Source organism: Macaca thibetana, chromosome 5, assembly GCF_024542745.1.
Source record: "Macaca thibetana thibetana isolate TM-01 chromosome 5, ASM2454274v1, whole genome shotgun sequence".
In the NCBI taxonomy this organism is placed as follows: Eukaryota; Metazoa; Chordata; class Mammalia; order Primates; family Cercopithecidae; genus Macaca; species Macaca thibetana.
Window position 1 is genome coordinate 50,197,912 of NC_065582.1, and position 20,046 is coordinate 50,217,957.

Sequence of the window (20,046 nt, forward strand, 5' to 3'; positions counted from 1 at the left end):
AATTAAATTATCTTCAAAATGAAACAAAAAATTTCTGTATCAGAAAGTACTCAAAGTTGTACATATTTTCCCCTTAGAATTTTTTTTAAAAAGTCCATTTTACTTACCCTATAACCCTCAAGATCTCGCATCTGAATCTGTAGTAAGGAAAGGTCCCTTAAGATTTGAAGATTGTCTTTATCCCATTTTAGTGCATTTCTGTAACACTTAATGGCTTCATCATACTTCTTGTCTGACCTCTGAAGAAGGCCATAAACGTGCCAACCTAAAGAATTTAGTTAAGGATACAACCTACAAGTCAAAAATTACTATTCCAAATGACTTCCCAAGAAACTTGGAGAACTACAGCCATTTATAAAATTATAAGCTTAAAAAGAGGGAGGGGAAGGGAGAAGGGGAGATTGATTTCAAAGATATAAAGCAGTTTAATACAGTGGAAAAGAGCACAGCTTTTGGAGCCAGAGAAAATTAGGTCTAGCCTGCCTTATCAGCTCTGTAACCTTGGACAAATCAGTCTCATTAAGTTTCCTCATTACTAAAATGTAAACAGAAATAGTCTATGCAGCAAATCATACTACTGACAACTAAATGGGATAACATATATAAACTGCTCACTGGCTGGCACAAAGTCAATATATATATGTAAGCAGTTACTATATTATTAATAGTAAAAGGAAAAAGAAGGAATGGGTCTTCATGGAATATAATTATGTAAAGTCATGAAGATTTTATTTTCTTGAACCAAAAGATCCTTAGGACAACCCTTAGTGTAATACAAAGTTTCTAAAACTCAGCCACATACAAAATAAAAACATTCGTTCATTTAACCATAATTATTAAAACTTCTTTTCCTTTTTTTGAGACAGGTCTTGCTCTGTCACCCAGTCTGGAGTGTAGTGGTGTGGTCTTTGCTCACTGCAACCTCCACTCCCTGCGCTCAAGTGATCCTCCCACCTCAGCCTCCTGAGTAGCTGCGACTGTAGGCGCACACCAGCATGCCAGATATTTTTTGTATTTTTGGTAGAGATGGGACCTCACCATGTTGCCGAAGATGGTCTCAAACTCCTGAGCTCAAGCAATACCTGCCTTGGCCTCCCAAAGTGCTGGGATTACAGGCATGAGCCCTCGCACCCAGCCTAAAACTTCTTAACAACTAAGATGTAGGTCATCAAAACAGCCTCCTATATTCAAAGATCTTAAGGTCTAGTAAAGGACAGATAAATAAGCAAAATTAAAGTAGGCTGTAAAAACTGCTATAATGAAGGAAAATATTCCACTTCCCAAATACAGCCCTTTTTCACTTTAGGTCTTGATTACTGTACCAGCTACCCAATCCACCTATCTTCAGTCTCTCTTCTTTTATTCTCCTACCAAAGTAACCGGGTTTTGTTGTGAGGTTTTTTGTTGTTTTTTGTTTGTTTTTGAGATGGAGTCTCGCTCTGTCATCAGGCTGGAGTGCAGTGGCATGATCTCAGCTCACTGCAACCTCTGCCTCCCGGGTTCAAGCAATTCTCCTGCCTCAGCCTCCCAAGTAGCTGGGATTACAAGCATGTACCACCACGCCCAGCTAATTTTTGTATTTTTAGTAGAGACAGGGTTTCACCATGTTGGCCAGATGGTCTCAATCTCCTGATCTCGTGATCCACTGGTCTCCCAATTATTATGTTTTTTAAAAGAGACAGGGTCTTGCTCTATCACCTAGGCTGGAGTGCAGTGGCATGCTCATAGCTCACTGTAGCCTCAAACTCCTGGGCTCAAACAATCCTTCTACCCCAGCCTCCAGAGCAGCTAGGACCACAGGCACATGCCACCACCATATGCAGTTAATTTTTTATTTTCTATAGAGACGAGGTCTCACTATGATGCCCAGGCTAGTCTTGAACTCCTACCCTCAACTGATCCCCTTGCCTCAGCCTCCCAAAGTGCTGGGATTACGGGCATGAGTCACTGTGGCTGGCCCAAAATAATCTTTCTAAAACACACTCAAAAGAAAAAAGGAAGTCTTTCCTTTCCAGAAATTTATAATGTTTCTTTCTGAGATCAAGCTCAAACTTCAATCTGGCCAGGTGCGGTGGCTCACATCTGTAATCCAAGCACTTTGGGAGGCAGTGGTAGGCGGATCACTTCAAGTCACAAGTTCAAGACCAGCCTGGTCAACACTGCAAAATCTCGTCTATACTAAAAATACAAAAAACACCAAGGCATGGTCACATGCACCTGTATTCCCAGCTACTCGGGAGGCTGAGGCAGGAGTATTACCTGAACCCGGGAGGTGGAGGTTGCAGTGAGCTGAGATCACACCACTGTACTTCAGACTGGGTGACAAGAGTGAAACTCCGTCTCAAAAACAAACAAACAAACAACAACCTTCAATCTAACAACTTTTAGGCCAGAGGTCCTCAACAGAGTCAATAAAATACAGAATGTTGGCCGGGCATGGTGGCTCATACCTGTAATCCCAGCACTTTGGAAGGCCAAGATGGGTGGGTGGCTTGAGGTCAGGACTTTAAGACACCAGCCTGGCCAATATGATGACACCCTGTCTCTACTTAAAAAATACAAAAATTAGCCAGCTTGGTGGTGTGCACCTGTAATCCCAGCTACTTGGGAGGCTGAAGCAGGAGAATCACTTGAACCTGGGATGCGGAGGTTGCAGTGAGCTGAGATTGTGCCATTGCACTCCAGCCTGGAAAACAAGATCAAAACTCCATCTGAAAAAAAAAAAAAAAAAAAAAGACAAACAAACAAAAAAAATCCCAGAATGTTTAGGGTGGCAGGCATGAATGAAAAACACATATTTAATATTACGCGTTTTTAAAGCAAGTCAAAATATTACAAATTTTATTTGAAAAATAATCTTGGTTTCCGCAATATAAATGACAAAGTATAACTGGATCAAATCCTCCCGGCTGTTTGGATCATGGTTTTATAAACTAGGAAACACTGCCCATTAAAATCTAGTTCCCATTACCTATCTTTCCACTCCCTCCCATTTCTATCACTAATACCTTGTATTTCAGGACTTTACTTCTCTTAAATATTACAACAGCCACATAACTTGACTCTCATCTTCACCTCCTAAAAATCCTATCCCCACGGAGTTTAATACCGCCAAAAATTTAAAGAAAATTATGTCCATCAAGAGGAACTCAAATCATAATAAAGACATTGGCAGAACACTATACAATCATTAAAAGTTATGAAAAGACATCTATCTACGACAGTCTTAACAGTTAAGCCTTTACTTATCTTTCTAGTCCTCTAGTCACTCTCAATTCACATACTTCCACTTTACTGGATTAATGACAACTATTTGAATAAACCACAACATTTTATGTAATACTCCCAAATGTTCTGTAAATGTTTCTCATCAGTATCTTCCTTCACCAGACTATAAGTTCTTTGAGAGCGAATCTTTTCTTTGTCTGTACCAAGCCAAGGGCCTGGTAAACATCTGAAAAACTGCTAAATATTTCAGCACTTAAAATTGTGTCAGCCCACAAAATAGGTACAGAAATATTTGCTAAAGTCTATCTTAAAAATAGCAACCCACAATATTTTCTCTATCCTCCTTCAGATATTTCTATTTGCTCTTACTCTCCGTTAATAAAATATTTATCCAATATGGTACTTAGCATTATCAGTGGCTATGTTATATATCTCATCATTAAATCTTTAAACCAACACAGTGAGGTAAATATGATTACCCCATTTTACACATGAAGACACTGAGCCCTAAGATCACACAGAAAGAAGCTGAAATGGGTTCTGAACCTAAGTGAGGCACATTCTAAGCCTATACTCCAAAAGCTTGTGCTCTAAACCAGGGTATTATAATGCCACTCTAATATTCCTTATTTTATATCCTTTTTCCTTTTGAGACCCACCACTTACCACTATCACATTGGTGATGAGCTTTCAACAAATGGGGTAGGGGAGTGCCACACAAATATTCAGACCTTAGCAATGCCCCCTTTTTAAGAGTGAGAAAAGCTTTCATAGATATTTTTAAGGCAAGTCCCATTTATCTGTGAGAAAACAGAATGTTAAAACATGGTTAGGTATATAAAAATGTTCCCTGAATGAAGGCAGTTGCTTGCTGTTACCCTATTTAAAAAAGAATAATTTCCTCTGTAATTGCACAATAAGAGAGATCTAAAACTTTGACTCTCAAATTGCTGCCTTAGCTCAAAACACCCCACTCAAACCTTAAATATATCTCAAAAAGGATACACACATGACTCTTCAAGTCATTTCTCAAACCTCTACGAACCAATTCATAAGCTTCTTCCTTTTTCCCCAAACAGTTCAATGTTAATCCTTTCATAGCCAGGGTTTCTATTTTTTAAAAACAAAAAAGAAAAGGAACATTAAAAAAAATTAAATATTAAAATAACAACAAAACATAATCTCAAAAACAAATGCTACATTGCCTTAAGAACTAAAAATTTCAAGATTACTAAGATACTTTCCACTTTCTTGCAGATTTAAAACATTTTTAAAAATTGGCAATCCAAGTAAACACCGATTTCCAGACTCTAATCGGAAAGAGACTCTCCTTTTTTTTTTTTTTTTTTTTTTTTTTTTTAGATAAAAGATACAAAATACATGCTATTTGACTAGAAAGATAATCTAGTAATTCATTCTTCAGGGGAATTCCATGGGATAACCTTATATATCCACTTCATTAAAATATAAAAACTTTATCTTGAAAACATACTTTATTTCTGTGAACCTAGGTTATATACCGGTTAAATTCATTCTTCAGTGATTAAAAAAATACACATAAATTTCCTACATTTTTTATTTTCCTAAATTTATTTTAAAATGATTGAGATTACTATTAAATATACAAGAAAAAGATGTCAGAAATCTGTCATTAGCAACCAAAAGATTAAAAGAGTTAAAAGAAATATTAAGTTTTCAGAAAAGAGGAAAAATAAATTCTAATTCTATATGTATCCTATGAAGCCTAAAGCGAGTGAAAATATTATTTGCCTAACTTTTTAATTTATTTGATCGATTTGCTTAACTTTTAGACTAAAATTTAGACTTTAGAGAGAAATTCATTAGGTATAAAGGAAAAGGATTAAAGATATAACCCTGAGGAAGAATCAATATGTACTGTTTAAAAATACTTTCGGCCAGGCGTAGTGCCTCACACCTGTAATCTCAAGACTTTGGGAGGCCAAGGTGGGCAGATCACTTGAGGTCAGGAGTTCCAGACCAGCCTGGCCAACATGGTGAAACCCCACCTCTACTAAAAATACAAAAATTAGCCAAGTGTGGTGGCGGGCACCTGTTATCCCGGCTAGTTGGGAGGCTGAGGCACAAGAATTGCTTGAACCCAGGAGGCAGAGGTTGCAGTGAGCCAAAATTGCCCCATTGCACTCCAGCCTGGGCAACAGAGTGAGATTCCGTCTCAAAAACAAACAACAAAACTTTCAATGAAATTATGATAATTTATATGCAACCTGATTTCAGATATGTTACAGTGGCAGGGTAGGGAGTTGGAGAATCACATTTCAGAAACGGAAAAACAGGCTGGGCGCAGTGGCTCATTGTAATTCCAGCACTTTGGGAGGCCGAGGTGGGTGGATCACCTGAGGTCAGGAGTTTGAGACCAGCCTGGCCAACATGGTGAGATCTCCTCTCTAATAAAAATACAAAAATCAGCCCGGCATGGTGGCACACGCCTATAATCCCAGCGACTTGAGAGGCTGAGGTAGGGGAATTGCTTGAACCCAGGAGGTGGAAGTTGCAGTGAGCTGAGATTGCACCACTGCCCTCCAGCCCGGACAGCAGAATGAAACTCCACCTCAAAAAAAAAAAGAAGAAAAAAACAGTGAAATAATGTAGGGAAAACTGCATTTCAGAAATAATGAAATCTGATACTTTTCTATATTGACACATTATCAGTATGCCTACTTTAGAAATGATATCAAACAACGTGATGCTCAGCTGGTCAGCAAAAATAAATAATTTTTAATATGGAAAAAGAGAGAGAGAAATTTATTTCTATTTATTTGTGTTTTTTTAAATATATGTTTTGTCATAATAAAGACAGGGTCCCACTATGTTGCCCAGGCTGATCTTGAACTTCTGGACTCAAGCAATCCTCTTGCCTCAGTCTCCCAAAGTGTTGGGATCATAGGAGGGAGCCACAGCACCCAGCGGAGAGATAAATTTAGATACTTTTATCTCCATTGTTTTCCGTCTCCAAACAATTACAGTAAAAGAAAGTATCAAGTGAAATGCAGTGAAAGAAAGTGAGAATTATTATAAACACAGGCCAAAAAAAAAGCAAGGAATCTAATGGAGAATTATTACTCTCCTCATCTTCAATACTAAGAGTATATTATCAATAGTTACTGAAAAGCCATGTTTCTTAACTGTACAAATGAGACCTGCGAAACCTTATTTTTCCTTTGCCTCCTCTCAAGTTTAGCCACACACTCTCCCCTTGCTCTACAAATATCTCACCATCCAACAATCTACCTTCACACAAACAAAAGCCTGTACATTTTCAGAACATTACAATATACAAATCATGTCTTAAACATAACTAGGTCTTGAAAAACTGAAAAACATAAATTAAAAATATGACAGTTCATGAGCAAAGGACCAAATGGTCACTTTCTGAATAAGCTTATTATAAAGCATAAAATTTATCCAGCTCAACCAAAGTTCTAAAGTAAATTTTGGCATTCTATCCTATTAAGTTATTTCTCTTTTCCTACAGAGCTAATATTCAAACTAAGAATAAATCAGAACTCAAGTAAAATGTGTTATCATTTTCTTGATATTAAATTCAAAATTCAGTATTAAATTTCACCTTCTCACAGAAGTCAAAGATGAGAGGGTCTGTTCTCTCTGGAAAACAGTTAAGGCAGCTGGGAAGAATACAATCCACTAAGAGAAGCCAGACAGGTATGTAGTAAAGCTTTATCTACTTGCACTTACCTCCATGCTCTGCAAATTTGGGATTAGAAAGTATTTGTTTACAGAATTTCAATCCATTTCTATACTGTTTGTGTTCATAACACCTCTGTCAAAACAAACAAAAAAAATTCAAGTTTAGCAAGGAATGCAAACAACATTAAATTAAACACTAAATTTCTCTACTCTGTTTAAAAAAAACAGAATGTTATTTCCATATGCTTCTAAATCCCGGAAAAATGCCAATAAAAAATACAAAAGGTTCAAATACAGGAAGTAAAATAAAGACAAACGAACAGAATACAGATTAGTAAAGTCCAACAACTGAGTAATGCAGAAAGAGAACAGAAAAATAAATGGTATAGAATTTTTTTTTTTTAAAGACTGAGACTCACTCTGTCACCCAGGCAGGGCACAGTGGCGTGATCATAGCTCACAGCGGCCTTATCCACCTGGGCTCAAGGAATACTTCTATCTCAGCCTTCCAAGTAGCTAGGACTACAGGCACACGCCACCACACCTGGCTAATATTTTTATTTTTTGTAGAGACAGGGACTCACTATGTTGCCTAGGCTGGTCTCAAACTCCAAGATTCTCAAGCGATTTTGGGACTCACTCAAGCAATCCTCCTGCCTCGGCCTCCCCAGGGGCTGGAATAATAGGCATGAGCCACTATGCCCAGCTAGTTTTCTAAAGAACATTTTATTTTTACTGAAGAATATTTTCTTTTTACTGAAGCTTTCAAGCTGAAAGGGCCAAAAATGTCCATGCAAAATACATGGAAAAAATACCCAGACTGTAACATATCACAGTGAAATCTCAAAGCCTGAAAATAAAAAAAAAAAAAAGGGCCTTAAAAACTTCCAGAGAGGGAAAAAAAACAAGTCACATAAAAAAGATCTATAATCAGAATGGCAGTGCACTCTTATTCCAAAGTAAAAATGAAATACTGTTGAAATCTAGAAGACAAATATACAGCCTTCAAAATTCAGAGTGAAAATTAAGTTTCAACTTATAATTCTATACCCAGCCAAGTCATCAGTCAAGTACAGTCAGTCCCCATATCCATGGGTTCTACATCTGTGGAGTCTGCTAACTACAGATAGAAAGTATTCAGGGAAAAAAACAAAACAAAACAAAACAAAACTGCGTCTATACAAAAGTACACTTTTTTCTTGTAATTAATGTCTAAGCAATACAGTATAACAACTATTTACACAGTATTTACATTGTATTAGGTATTATAAATAACCTAGAGATAATTTACAGTATACAAGAGGATGTGCATAGGTTATATGCAAATACTGTGCCACTGTGTATCAAGGACTTGAGCATCCCTGGATTTTGGTACCCAAGGGAGATCCTGGAACCAACCTCGCAAAATGTCATTTTGCTCCCATACATGAAGACTATATAAGAGGCTAGGCATGGTGGCTCATACCTGTAATCCCAGCACTTTGGGAGGCCGAGGGGGGCAGATCATATGAGGTCAGGAGTTCGAGACCAGGCTGGTCAACATGGTGAAACCCTGTCTCTACTAAAAATACAAAAACTAGCCAGGCCTGGTGGCGCTACCTGTAATCCCAGCTACTCAGGAGACTGAGGCAGGAAAATCATTTAAACCCAGGAGGCAGAGGTTGCAGTGAGCGGAGATCGTGCCACCACACTCCAGCCTGGGCAACAGAGTGAGACTCCGTCTCAAAAAAAAAAAAAAAGAAAAAAAAACCCAAACAAACCAAAATACCAAGACTGTATAAGAGCAAAATGACATTTCAAAGCTTTGCAAAAAGCTAAACTTTTGTGTCCACGTATTCTTCCTTAAGAAGCCATTAAAAGAAGATAAATTTTTAAAAAGGCACTAAGGAGGGCCGGGCGTGGTGGCTCACATATGTAATCCCAGCACTTTGAGAGGCCGAGGCGGGCAGATCACAAGGTCAGGAGTTCGAGACCAGCCAGGCCAATATGGAGAAACCCCATCTCTACTAAAAATACAAAAATTAGCTGGGCATGGTGGCGGGCGCCTGTAATCCTCGCTACTCGGGAGGCTGAGGCAGGAGAATCATTTGAACCCGGGAGGCAGAGGTTGTAAGTGAGCTAAGATCACGCTATTGCATTCCAGGCTAGATGATAGTGTGAGACCATATCTCAAAAAAAAAAAGCACTATAGGACTTAGTAATTAAGTAGGGAATCTAATACAGAAAAAAGAACTAGAGAGTAGCCACTCCAGACTGGAGCAGAAGTCAAAAGCTGCTATGGAATAGGTTTCCAGCAAGAGCAAAAATTGAACTAGTGTGCTTGCTAATATGGAAAATGTTAATCATAAGCTCATGACAGAAATACAGGCACACTTGCAGAACATGAGCAACAGGTCTACAGAAAACCAGGCAACTGCCTAAATAATAGGTATTAACTCCACAAAAAACAAAAGCTTGTATAAGACTTGGATTTAGTATAAATTTGGCTCAATACTGAACAATACATGCATAGTTATAAAAATGCAAACACTCTGTACTAGTTTATAAAAAACTTGTGATATGGCTGGGCGCAGAAGATCATGCTTGTAATCCCAGCACTTTGGGAGGCTGAGGCGAGCAGATCACTTAAGGTCAAGAGTTCGAGACCAGCCTGGCCAACATGGTGAAACTCCATCTCTACTAAAAATACAAAAAAAAAAAAAAAAAAAAAAAAATTAGCCAGGCATGATGGCATGCAGGCGCCTGTAATCCCAGCTGCTCAGGAGGCTGAGGCAGGAGAATCACTGGAACCTGGGAGGCGGAGGTTGCAGTGAGCCAAGATCATGCCACCACATTCCAGCCTGGGCAACAGGGCCAGATTCTGTCTCAAAACAAAAAAAAGAAGAAAAAAAAAAAAAAAAAAACTCATGATATAATTATGTTGAGGAACGAGGAAAATGGAAGTGGGCAAAAGTGTGAATGAGTAAGTTCTGAGTCCTCATTTTCAAAAACTAGAGGTCAACAAGTATTTAAAAGCTATGTATCAAGAAGAAATAGTGATGTATTACTAAGCAACAAGAAGGCAAATACCAGACAAAATAAAGAACTGAAGTTGCTTGATTCTGGAGTAGGAAACCAAGTGGATGGGAGAAAATAGAGAACATTATTTGTTTCATCATATATCTTTTAGTGCTAGTTGACTTTTAGACATCAACATATGCTTTCACATGAAAATTTATTTTTAAAGCATTGTATTTGTTACAGAAAAAAAATGTGCATCTAAAACACACAATTCGTGCCAGAACACATTGACGTAAATTTTTAAAATTTTGCTCATAATTTTTGAGGCAATATATTTAAAATCTGGGAAGGAAATTAATGCAAGTGATGGCAAAAATCATGGCAGAAAATGTGTAGAAACAGAAAAATAAAAATGTAAAAATTTACATTTTAGTATCAAGAAATCAATTAAGTTCATACTAAGGCAAACTAGAGTTGTTTTACAACCACCTATATACCCATCATCTCCACTTTGTTGTTGCTTTGAGACAGGATCTCACTCTGGCCCAGACTGGAGTGCAGTGGGTCAATCACAGGCTCAAGCAATCCTCCTGCCTCAGCCTTCCAATGCTGTTGTTTTGCATCTGAAACCTAATATATCCAAATACAACTGATTTTCTTGCCCAAAATGTATTCTGCACCAAGTCTTCACCATCCTGAAGATAGAGTTGATGCCCCCGCTTCAACTCAATCAACTAGATGATTATGCAAAAAAAAAAAAAAAAAAAACTAATCATCTTTGGTACTTCTCCTTCCCTTATACTTCTGTCCTCTAGTAGGTCCCATCAGACCCAGTTTCTCAGCAATAGCTTCCTAACTGGTTGAATATTTTTCTTTGTCTCCCACAATCAACTATGCATTCAGCAGGCACAGTGATTTTAGGGACAAGAGGAGGAGAAAGCAGAAGCAGTTACTTGAGAGCTGTCATTCACCATATGTAGCCAAAGAAACATAGTAAGACTAAGTAGCTAAATTTAGTGTTCCCATTTACTTAGCAGAAAGCCTAAAAGTAACTTGTTTTTCTTACAATAAGAAAGCACTAAAGGAAGCTATGATGTAAAGACTAACATAATTAAAAGGAATGTTATTAACTTCTTGCTGTTTATGAAAACTATATACCTATAAAGAAGAGGGTTAAGTGTCACTGCTCATAAAACCATCAGCTTTCTGAAATTTTACATTTATAAAAATGTAGTTAGGTGACTTTCACTTTTGGCATGATGAAGTAAGTGAAGCTCAACTTGTTCTTTCATCATAAACAAAACGGGACAAAATATATGAAATAACAGGTTCAACAGGTGGTGCTAACAGGTGGCGGAAGACTGTGAACCAAGAGAAAGGGAAACAAACATGATGAGCTCTAGAAATGCCATCACTTTATACCTGGAGGCACTATCTATATCACAGCACAGGAGGAAGGATCCTAAGCAAACTACAGGAGCCCACAGAGTTAAGAAACAAAGACTGATGTTCAATGAGGCTGAGGTACTCTGCAAGAGATGGAACTACCCTGAGAAAGAGATCCAAAAATCCATAGAAGGTCCCCATGTGTCTGTTGTTGAAAACTGTTGAGTACACTAAGTTTTGCATATGGAGGGGGAAATATAACAAGGCCAGACAAAGAATGATCAGGACTCATTAAGTTTAACAATTCTCATGGCCCACAAGGTAGTGAGAGTTCCAACTTGCCAGAATAGAGTGTCAACGAACAGCTGTAGAATTCAGCAAATACTGCAAAAATGTCATTCCTTAAGAGTAGACAAACACTAGCCCTAGAGTATTACTCTAGACCCACCCTAACAAACCCTCAAAAAAATCAGGTTGACAGACAAGCATCTTTACTGTGCACCACAACAAAGTCCAACACCACTCTTCAAAGACAGTTAAATTTAGTAAAATAATATAAAACCTATAATGTATAACATCTAATAGAAAATATCTAGACAGCTAAGAGCAGGAAAACATGATCCATAATCAGGAGAAATTAAAATGTGATGGAATTATGATAAAGAAGTTAAAACAACTATTATAAATGTGCTCAAAATTTAAGCAATGGATAAACAAATGAAGAGGAAAATATATTTTAAAAAACAAATAGAATTTATAAAGATGAAAATACAGTATTAAGGCTGTGCACAGTGGCTCATGCCTGTAATCCTAGCACTTTAGAAGGCCAAGACGGGCAGATCACTTGAGACCAGGAGTTCAAGACCAGCCTGGCCAACATTGGCAAAACCCCATCTCTACTAAAAATACAAAAAAAAAAAAAAAATTAGCCAGGCAGGGCGGTACGCACCTATAATCCCAGCTACTTGGGAGGCTGAGGCAGGATAATTGCTTGAACCTGGGAGGTGGAGGTTTCAGTGAGTCAAGATTGTACCACTACACCCCAGCCTGGGCAACAGTGTAAGACTCTGTCTGAGGGGGAAAAAAAAAAAAAAGTTGAAGGCTGGGCGCGGTGGCTCACTTTGGGAGGCTAAGGCAGGTGGATCACAAGGTCAAGAGATCGAGACCATCCTGGCCAACCTGGTGAAACCCCATCTCTACTAAAAATACAAAAATTAGCTGGGCTTGGTGGCACACGCCTGTAGTCCCAGCTACTTGGGAGGCTGAGGCAGGAGAATTGTTTGAACCCAGGGGGCAGAGGTTGCAGTGAGCTGAGATCACACCACTGTACTCCAGCCTGGCGACAGAGCGAGACTCCATCTCAAAAAACAGAAAAAGAAAAAAAAAAAAGGAAAAAAGAAAATACAGAATTTAACATGAAACCAGCCGGGTGTGGTAGCTCACGCCTATAATCCCAGCACTTTGGGAGGCCATGGCAGGCAGATCACTTGAGGTGAGGAGTTCGAGAACAGTCTGGCCAACATGGTGAAACCTCCGTCTCTACTAAAAATACAAAAGTTAGCCAGGCGTGGCGGCAAACACCTGTAATCTCAGCTACTTGGGAGGCTGAGGCAGGAGAACTGCTTGAACCCGGGAGGTAGAGATTGCAGTGAGCCAAGATTGTGCCACTGTACTCAGCATGGGCAACACAGCGAGACTATCTGAAAAAACTAATAAAATAAAATTTTAAATTTAATTTTTTAAAAATGAAACCTTTCCCAGATAAGAGTAAAGCAGAGTTTATGACACTTCGGAAGAAAAAAAAATCAGTAGAAGACAGACATAGCAACAGAAACCACCTCGATTAAAGAGAGAGAAAATGTAGAAAAAGATAATTAGTGGAACTACAGTGACCTTTCTTCACAATAAAAAAAATCTAAAAACACTGCAGATCTAAATGTGTAGGTTAAAATGAAAAAGCTTCTAGAACACCTGTAATCCTAGAACTTTGGGAAGCTGAGACAGGTGGATCACCTGAGGTCAGGAGTTCAAGACCAGCCTGGCCAACATGGCGAAACTGTGTCTCTACTAAAAATACAAAATTAGCGGGGTGTGGTGGTGCACGCCTGTAATTCTAGCTACTAGGGAGGCTGAGGCAGGAGAATTTCTTAAACGCGGGAGGCAGAGGTTACAGTGAGCTGAGATTGTGCCACTGCACTCTAGTCTGGGCAACAGAGCGAGATTCTGTTTCCAAAAAAAAAAAGCTTCTAGAAGAAAACACAGAAATATATCTTCCATTAGTTGAAGTAGGTAAGATCCCTTAAACAGAAAGTTCTAAACGTCCAACATAAAGAGTCTGAAAAAAGAGAAGTCAGGAAATATGTATTTACAATGAATATATATGTCCAACAAACATCTTATATCCAGAAAATATCTTTAAAATTCATAAATATCAGTTACAGTAAGGCAGAAAACCCAACTAGCAAGAGTCTTTTTTTTTTTTTTTTTTTTTTTTTTTTTTGAGGCGGAGTTTCGCTCTGTCTCCAGGCTGGAGTGCAGTGGCCGGATCTCAGCTCACTGCAAGCTCCGCCTCCCGGGTTTACGCCATTCTCCTGCCTCAGCCTCCCGAGTAGCTGGGACTACAGGCGCCCACCACCTCGCCCGGCTAGTTTTTTTTGTATTTTTTAGTAGAGACGGGGTTTCACCATGTTAGCCAGGATGGTCTCGATCTCCTGACCTCGTGATCCGCCCGTCTCGGCCTCCCAAAGTGCTGGGATTACAGGCTTGAGCCACCGCGCCCGGCCACTAGCAAGAGTCTTAAACAAACACACCCAAGAAAGGATGTCTTAATAGGCAATAAACACATTAAAAGGTTTTAATTACATTTAAAAAATGCTATGTCATTAAATTAGACAATATCAACAGTTGGAGAAATAGCAAAGCAACTGTGAACTCATACATCACTGGTAGGGTTAAAAAAATTGGTATGACCACTTTGCAAAACAGTATGGCAGACGGACTTTTATGGCATAAACAGTATTAACTCAATAAGCCCAAATTTTAAAAAATACTGTTTAGCAGTTTTCTAACAAAACTAGTAAACAGCCAGGTGTTTATTCTCCCATGCCTATAATCCTAGCACTTTGGGAGGAGTTTCAGACCAGCTCAGGCAACAGAGTGAGATCTCATCTCTACAAAAAATAAAACAGCCAGGCATGGTAGTAAGCACCTGTATATAGTCCCAGCTACTCAGGAGGGTGGGGCAGGAGGACTGCTTGAGCCAGGGAGGTAAAGCTGCAGTGAGCCGTGTTCACACCACTGTACTCCAGCCTGAGCAACAGAGCAAGACTCTGTCTCAAACAAAACAAAACAAAACAAAACAAAAACAAATACACATATTATCTGATCCAATCCTTCCAACCTAGGTGTACATCCAACAGAAACAGAAACAAATATTTGCCTAAGATATGAAAAAGAACGAGAATAAGATTTACAGGTCAGGCCGGGTGCAGTGGCTCACGTCTGTAATTCCAGCACTTTGGGAGGCCAAGGTGGGCAGATCATCTGAGGTCAAGAGTTCAAGACCAACCTGGCCAACATGGAGAAACCCTGTCTCTACTAAAAATATTTTAAATTAGCTAGGCGTGGTGACGCACACCTGTACTACCAGCTATTTGGGAGGCTGAGGCATGAGAATCACTTGAACCCAGGAGGCAGAGGTTATGGTGAGCTGAAACTGCACCACTGTACTTCAGCCTGGGTGACAGAGCAAGACTCTGTCTCAAACAAACAAACAAACAAATAAATATTTACTGGCCTGGCACAGTGGCTCATATCTGTCATCCCAACACTTTGGAAGGCCAAGGCCGGGGGATTGCTTGAGCCCAGGAGTTCAAGACCAGCCTGCATAACATAGTGAGACCCTGTCTCTACAAAAAAATGAAAAAATTAGCTAGGCATGGTGGTGTGTGCCTTTAGGCCCAACTACTCAGGAGGCTGAGGCAGGAGGAGGATTCCTTGAGCCTAGGAGGTTGAGGCTGCAGTGAACTATGGTCACACCACTGCACCCCAGCCTGGGCAAGACAGAGAGAGACACTGTCTCAAAGAAAGGAAAAAAGATTTATTAGTAACTGATAAAAAAAATTAAAACGACAAAAAGGACACCCAAAATCAATGACATACCTAAACTAAAAGTACTAACTTATAGTCTCTTTTAACTAAAAGAGACTAAGTAAAAATCTCTTTTAATTGACTTTGTATTAATCGCCTTTATGCCAAAGGCTTAAATTACCAAAACTAATACAGTAAATATGATATAAAAGGAAATCTAGGTCTCATCCATTAAAAGTATACAATTGATAAAATATCATCACTGTGTCATAATCCTAGCATTACATTCCAAGGTAATGTTTATATAACAGAAACATTATGAACTGAAAAATTTACTTTGAGGAATTAACGAAGTAGTGAAAAGGGCCGCTTTTGGAATCAAATAGCTCTGGTTTTAAACAGTGACTCTAGACTTTAATTCTATAATCTTATTTGGTACTTTGCTGAGTATCAAAAAGAATCCTTAAATCATGGAGAGCAATCATGAGAAAAAGACATGTAAAACACTTAGCAATAATAACAGCTAATACTTAATGAGCATTTACTGAGTCCCAGGCACTGTGCTAAGTGTTTCACAGGGAAAATTTATTTAATCTTAATAATGATATGAAGCGGGTAGTCTTACTATCTTCATTTTACATGAGATAACTGAGGTCCAGGAGGTTATATAATTTGGCCAAGGTCACACTGCTATTAAGTGATAGAAAGAGAATCTGAAACCAGACAATATATACAACCATAACACCTAACCATTATAACTACTTCCCTAATCTAGTGCCTAGAACATTTTACAAAAAAAGTAAAACTGCTAACACAAGTAACAGCCATTATAGAAAGCTTTAAAAAAAAGAAAAAAGAAAATCAACCCATAATCTCCTTGCAACTGCTATTAAACATTCTGATTTTAACAAGAAAGTTTTCACCCAAAACTTATGGAATAGTTTACTATTCTACAATACAATGTGAACCTATACAAATATAATTCAAACTAGCATATAAAAACAGACAATGGCTGGGCATGGTGGCTCAGACCTGTAATCCCAATACTTTGGGAGGCTGAGGTGAGAGGATCATCTGAGGCGGGAGTTTGAGACCCACTGTCTCTACAAAAAAATTAAAAAATTAACTGGGCATGGTGGCATGCCTGTAGTCCCCGCTACTCATGAAGCTGAGGTGGGAGGACGGTTTGAGCCCAGGAGTCTAAGGCTGCAGTGAGCCGTGATGGCAACACTGCACTCCAACCTGAGCCACAGAACAATACACTGTCTCTTAAAAAATAAATAAAATTGATATTCTTACTTGACACGCACAATGTAACTTTATTTTGCATAGCCGATTTTTTAAATATTCAGGATTCCAGTTGGTATTTTTGGTGGTGTGACTGGAAATATCTTTATTTGTTTATGGTATGTTTTTCAGAGACTTCTCGATAACATTTAATCAGCATGATCATCCTATAAGCACAAAAGGTTTAATCCTTATTGTAGAGGTAAAATTTAGAAAACAAGTAACTTACCCCACATTACATACCTAGCTAGTGGCAAAATTTAAGACTATAATTTAGGCTCTCTGACTCCTGGTTAAAAGCTCTTTCCATCACATACAGAAATTACATTAAATGTTAACATAAAGGTAATTAATGCCTAAATTTTTATCTTTTAAAAGATCTTCTAATCAACAAATTCAACTGTTACATTGTTTACTCAGTCTTATAATCAAATGGACAATAAAAATGTCAAAAATAAAGTGAGAAGTGAACACACAAAATTAAACTAGATAATCCCCTCCAAATAACTGATATGAAAATGAAAAACTAAAGATCCTCTCTTTGCATGAGATATGTTTATATTATAGCACTTAGCTTTTTACTTTATCATACTTAGAATAGTAGCTAAATTTTAGACCCTAACAATTATGTTCTCAATTAATGAAATTCAGCTATGTCCTTATTGAAATTATATTCAATGCCATTATTTCAATTATCTCCTGTCAACGTGAGCTGTATTTCAATTATCTCCTGTCAACGTGAGCTGTAAAAATAATTCAGAATAATGGCTGGGCGCGGTGGCTCAAGCCTGTAATCCCAGCACTTTGGGAGGCCGAGACGGGCGGATCACGAGGTCAGGAGATCGAGACCATCCTGGCTAACCCGGTGAAACCCCATCTCCACTAAAAAAATTACAAAAAAAAAAAATAATAATTCAGAATGGCATGCCCCTCCAAATAACTAATAATTCATTTCTCCTCAACAATAACCAACATGCATTTAAGTAAATAGATCTCAATTTTTTTCACCAAATGCACTAATTCTATAATAGGTCACTTAATACAAATGAGAATATAGAAAGGAAGAAGTAACAAAAAATATCCAATTTGGATGTTGGCCAGGCTGGTCTTGAACTCCCAATCTCTGGTGATATCGAACTCCCCTACCTCGGCCTCCCAAAGTGCTGGGATGACAGGCGTGAGCCACTGTGCCCAGCCCTAAACTAACTTTTTAGGGAACTTACTTTACTTTTATTTAGGGAAAGTGAAATGCAAAATACTACATACGGTATACTTTCAACATATGTTTTACATTCAATTCACTTAAAACAGGTTTTATAAAATGACAGTAGACAGACATTTTCAGCTCTCCACAGAAGAATCATTGCATTGAACAGAATACAGGTCTACATTCCCTCATCTGAAACTCTTGTGTTTGGGGAGTTCTTGAAATTTCAAAACTGTGAATAAGGATTTCCCTTGCTATGGAAGGAATGCCAGATTATCTATCTGTCCTCCTACCTATAACACCTGCATATTTTAGTTCAAAATCTAACGTAATAGTTTCAAAAATACTAGAATAATAATACAGGCTATTGTTTTTCACCAGGAATTAACATTTAAAATATTAACACTGTGCTATAGAAACAATGAAGCAAAGAAGCAAACCAGGATATAATTAAAACAGACTGGGCTGGGCTGATGCCTGTAATTGCAGCACTTTGGGAGGTGAAGGTGGGCAGATTGCTTGAGCAGGAGTTCCAGACAAACCTGGGAAACATAGTGAAACCCTGTCTCTACAAAAAATACAAAACTTAGCTGGGCCTGGTGGCACACCCCTGTAGTCTCAGCTACTGGGGAGGCTGAGGTGGGAGGATTGCTCGACTCTGGGAGGACAAGGCTGCTGCACCATAGCCTGGGCAACACAGTAAGACCTTCCTCAAAAAAATAAAAGCGACTGAATGGTTCTAACAGATAATAAAGTCGCATGTGCTAAATTCTGGCACCATACCCTCTGAGACTTCTGCTCCCAAATGTATAAGAATAACTGACACTAGATGAAGTTCCTGGCAACTATAAAACCGGAAAGTAACATAAAATAGTTGGTTTTCCGCTGTTGGACAAAAGCCAATACAGGACTATGGTTTCAGAAGATAAGCAGGGTAAATTCCAAGAAAATCCCTATTTCTGTCTAGAAGCATCTTCCAGACTACAGAATAGATGTAAGAGGTGTGGGTGTGTGGGTGGGGGACCTAAACAGAGCTTAGCAGTCTCACTGACCTGAGTAGATATGAGAATTAGAAACTGCTGGGACGCCTGGAATTTATGGGGTAGGGTGCTAGAGAGAACTATATACAGAAGAGGCTTCAGAAGTCTGCCACAGGAGTTGGACGCGGTGGCTCATGCCTGTAATCGCAGCACTTAGGGAGGCTAAGGCAGGCAAATCACTTGAGGTCAGGAGTTCAAAACCAGTCTGGCCAACATGGCAAAACCCCGTCTCTACTAAAAATACAAAACTTAGCCAGGTGTAGTGGCACGTGCCTGTAATCCAAGAACTTTGGGAGGCCGAGGCCAAGGCCAAGGTGGATCACCTGAGTTTGGGAGTTCGAGACCACCCTGGCCAACATGGTGAAACCACATCTCTACTAAAAATACAACAATTAGTCAGGCATGGTGGCGGGCACCTACAATTCCAGCTCCTCAGGAGGCTAAGGCAGGAGAACCGCTTGAACCCAGGAGGTGGAGGTGACAGTGAGCCAAGATCACACCACTGTACTCTAGCCTGGGTAAAAAGAGCAAAATTTCATCTAAAAAGAAAAAAAGAAAAACAAATCTGCCACAGGAATCTTCCGTCAAATACTAAGCTGAGGCTGGGAGCCGTGGCTCATGCTGGGAGCCGTGGCTCATGCTGGCAATCCCAGTGCTTTGGGAGGACAAGGTGGGCGGGTCACTTGAGGTCAGGAGTTCAAGATAACCAGGCCAACATGGTGAAACCCATCTCTACTAAAAATGTGAAAATTAGCCAGGCGTGGTGGTGCATGCCTGTAATCCCAGCTACTCAGGAGGCTAAGGCACAAGAATCCCTTGAACCCAGGAGATGGAGGTTGCAGTGAGCCAAAATTGCCCCACTGTACTCCAGGCTGGGCAACAGAGCAAGACCCCATCTCAAAAATAAAATAAAATACACACACACTGTAAGCTGAACAGGTACACAGCAAAGGTCTATGAAAGCTGGGCAAAGAACAATTACCAAGTAGCATGAGTGTAACAACGATTGGTGCTCATGCATGGCTGGCAGACATTTGAATTCCAAGTATCAAGTTAAGAGACTACGTTAAAGACTGCAGAATTCAGCAGAGATCCAGAAAGCTCACACCTTAGGATAAGATT

The 20,046-nt window shown here is 39.1% G+C and overlaps 3 protein-coding genes across 25 annotated transcripts in view; 1 reads left to right on the plus strand and 2 right to left on the minus strand.

Moving 5' to 3' along the window:
• Positions 1-20,046, plus strand: part of NDUFC1 (NADH:ubiquinone oxidoreductase subunit C1) — an 829,703-nt gene that overhangs the window by 775,744 nt on the left and 33,913 nt on the right. The window contains exon 1 of one of the 21 annotated variants that reach the window (XM_050790293.1): positions 8,411-8,414. The exons of the other annotated variants lie outside the window; for them this stretch is intronic. The gene's annotated coding sequence lies outside the window, so the exon portion shown is untranslated. Of the gene's footprint in view, positions 1-8,410; positions 8,415-20,046 lie in introns of those variants that run through there. 21 annotated transcript variants of the gene reach the window in all.
• Positions 1-20,046, minus strand: part of RAB33B (RAB33B, member RAS oncogene family) — a 312,558-nt gene that overhangs the window by 137,884 nt on the left and 154,628 nt on the right. The gene's annotated exons all lie outside the window — the stretch shown is intronic.
• The window catches only part of NAA15 (N-alpha-acetyltransferase 15, NatA auxiliary subunit), a 90,688-nt gene that overhangs the window by 48,545 nt on the left and 22,097 nt on the right, over positions 1-20,046 (minus strand). For 2 of the 3 annotated variants that reach the window (XM_050790215.1, XM_050790214.1), the window contains exons 2-4: positions 6,964-7,048; positions 4,234-4,338; positions 108-265 (exon numbers count right to left, since the gene is read on the minus strand). In XM_050790215.1, the coding sequence (XP_050646172.1) occupies positions 108-265; positions 4,234-4,338; positions 6,964-7,048 (348 nt within the window). Of the gene's footprint in view, positions 1-107; positions 266-4,233; positions 4,339-6,963; positions 7,049-16,700; positions 16,845-20,046 lie in introns of all 3 variants that reach the window. The other variant, XM_050790216.1, reaches the window with a different exon arrangement.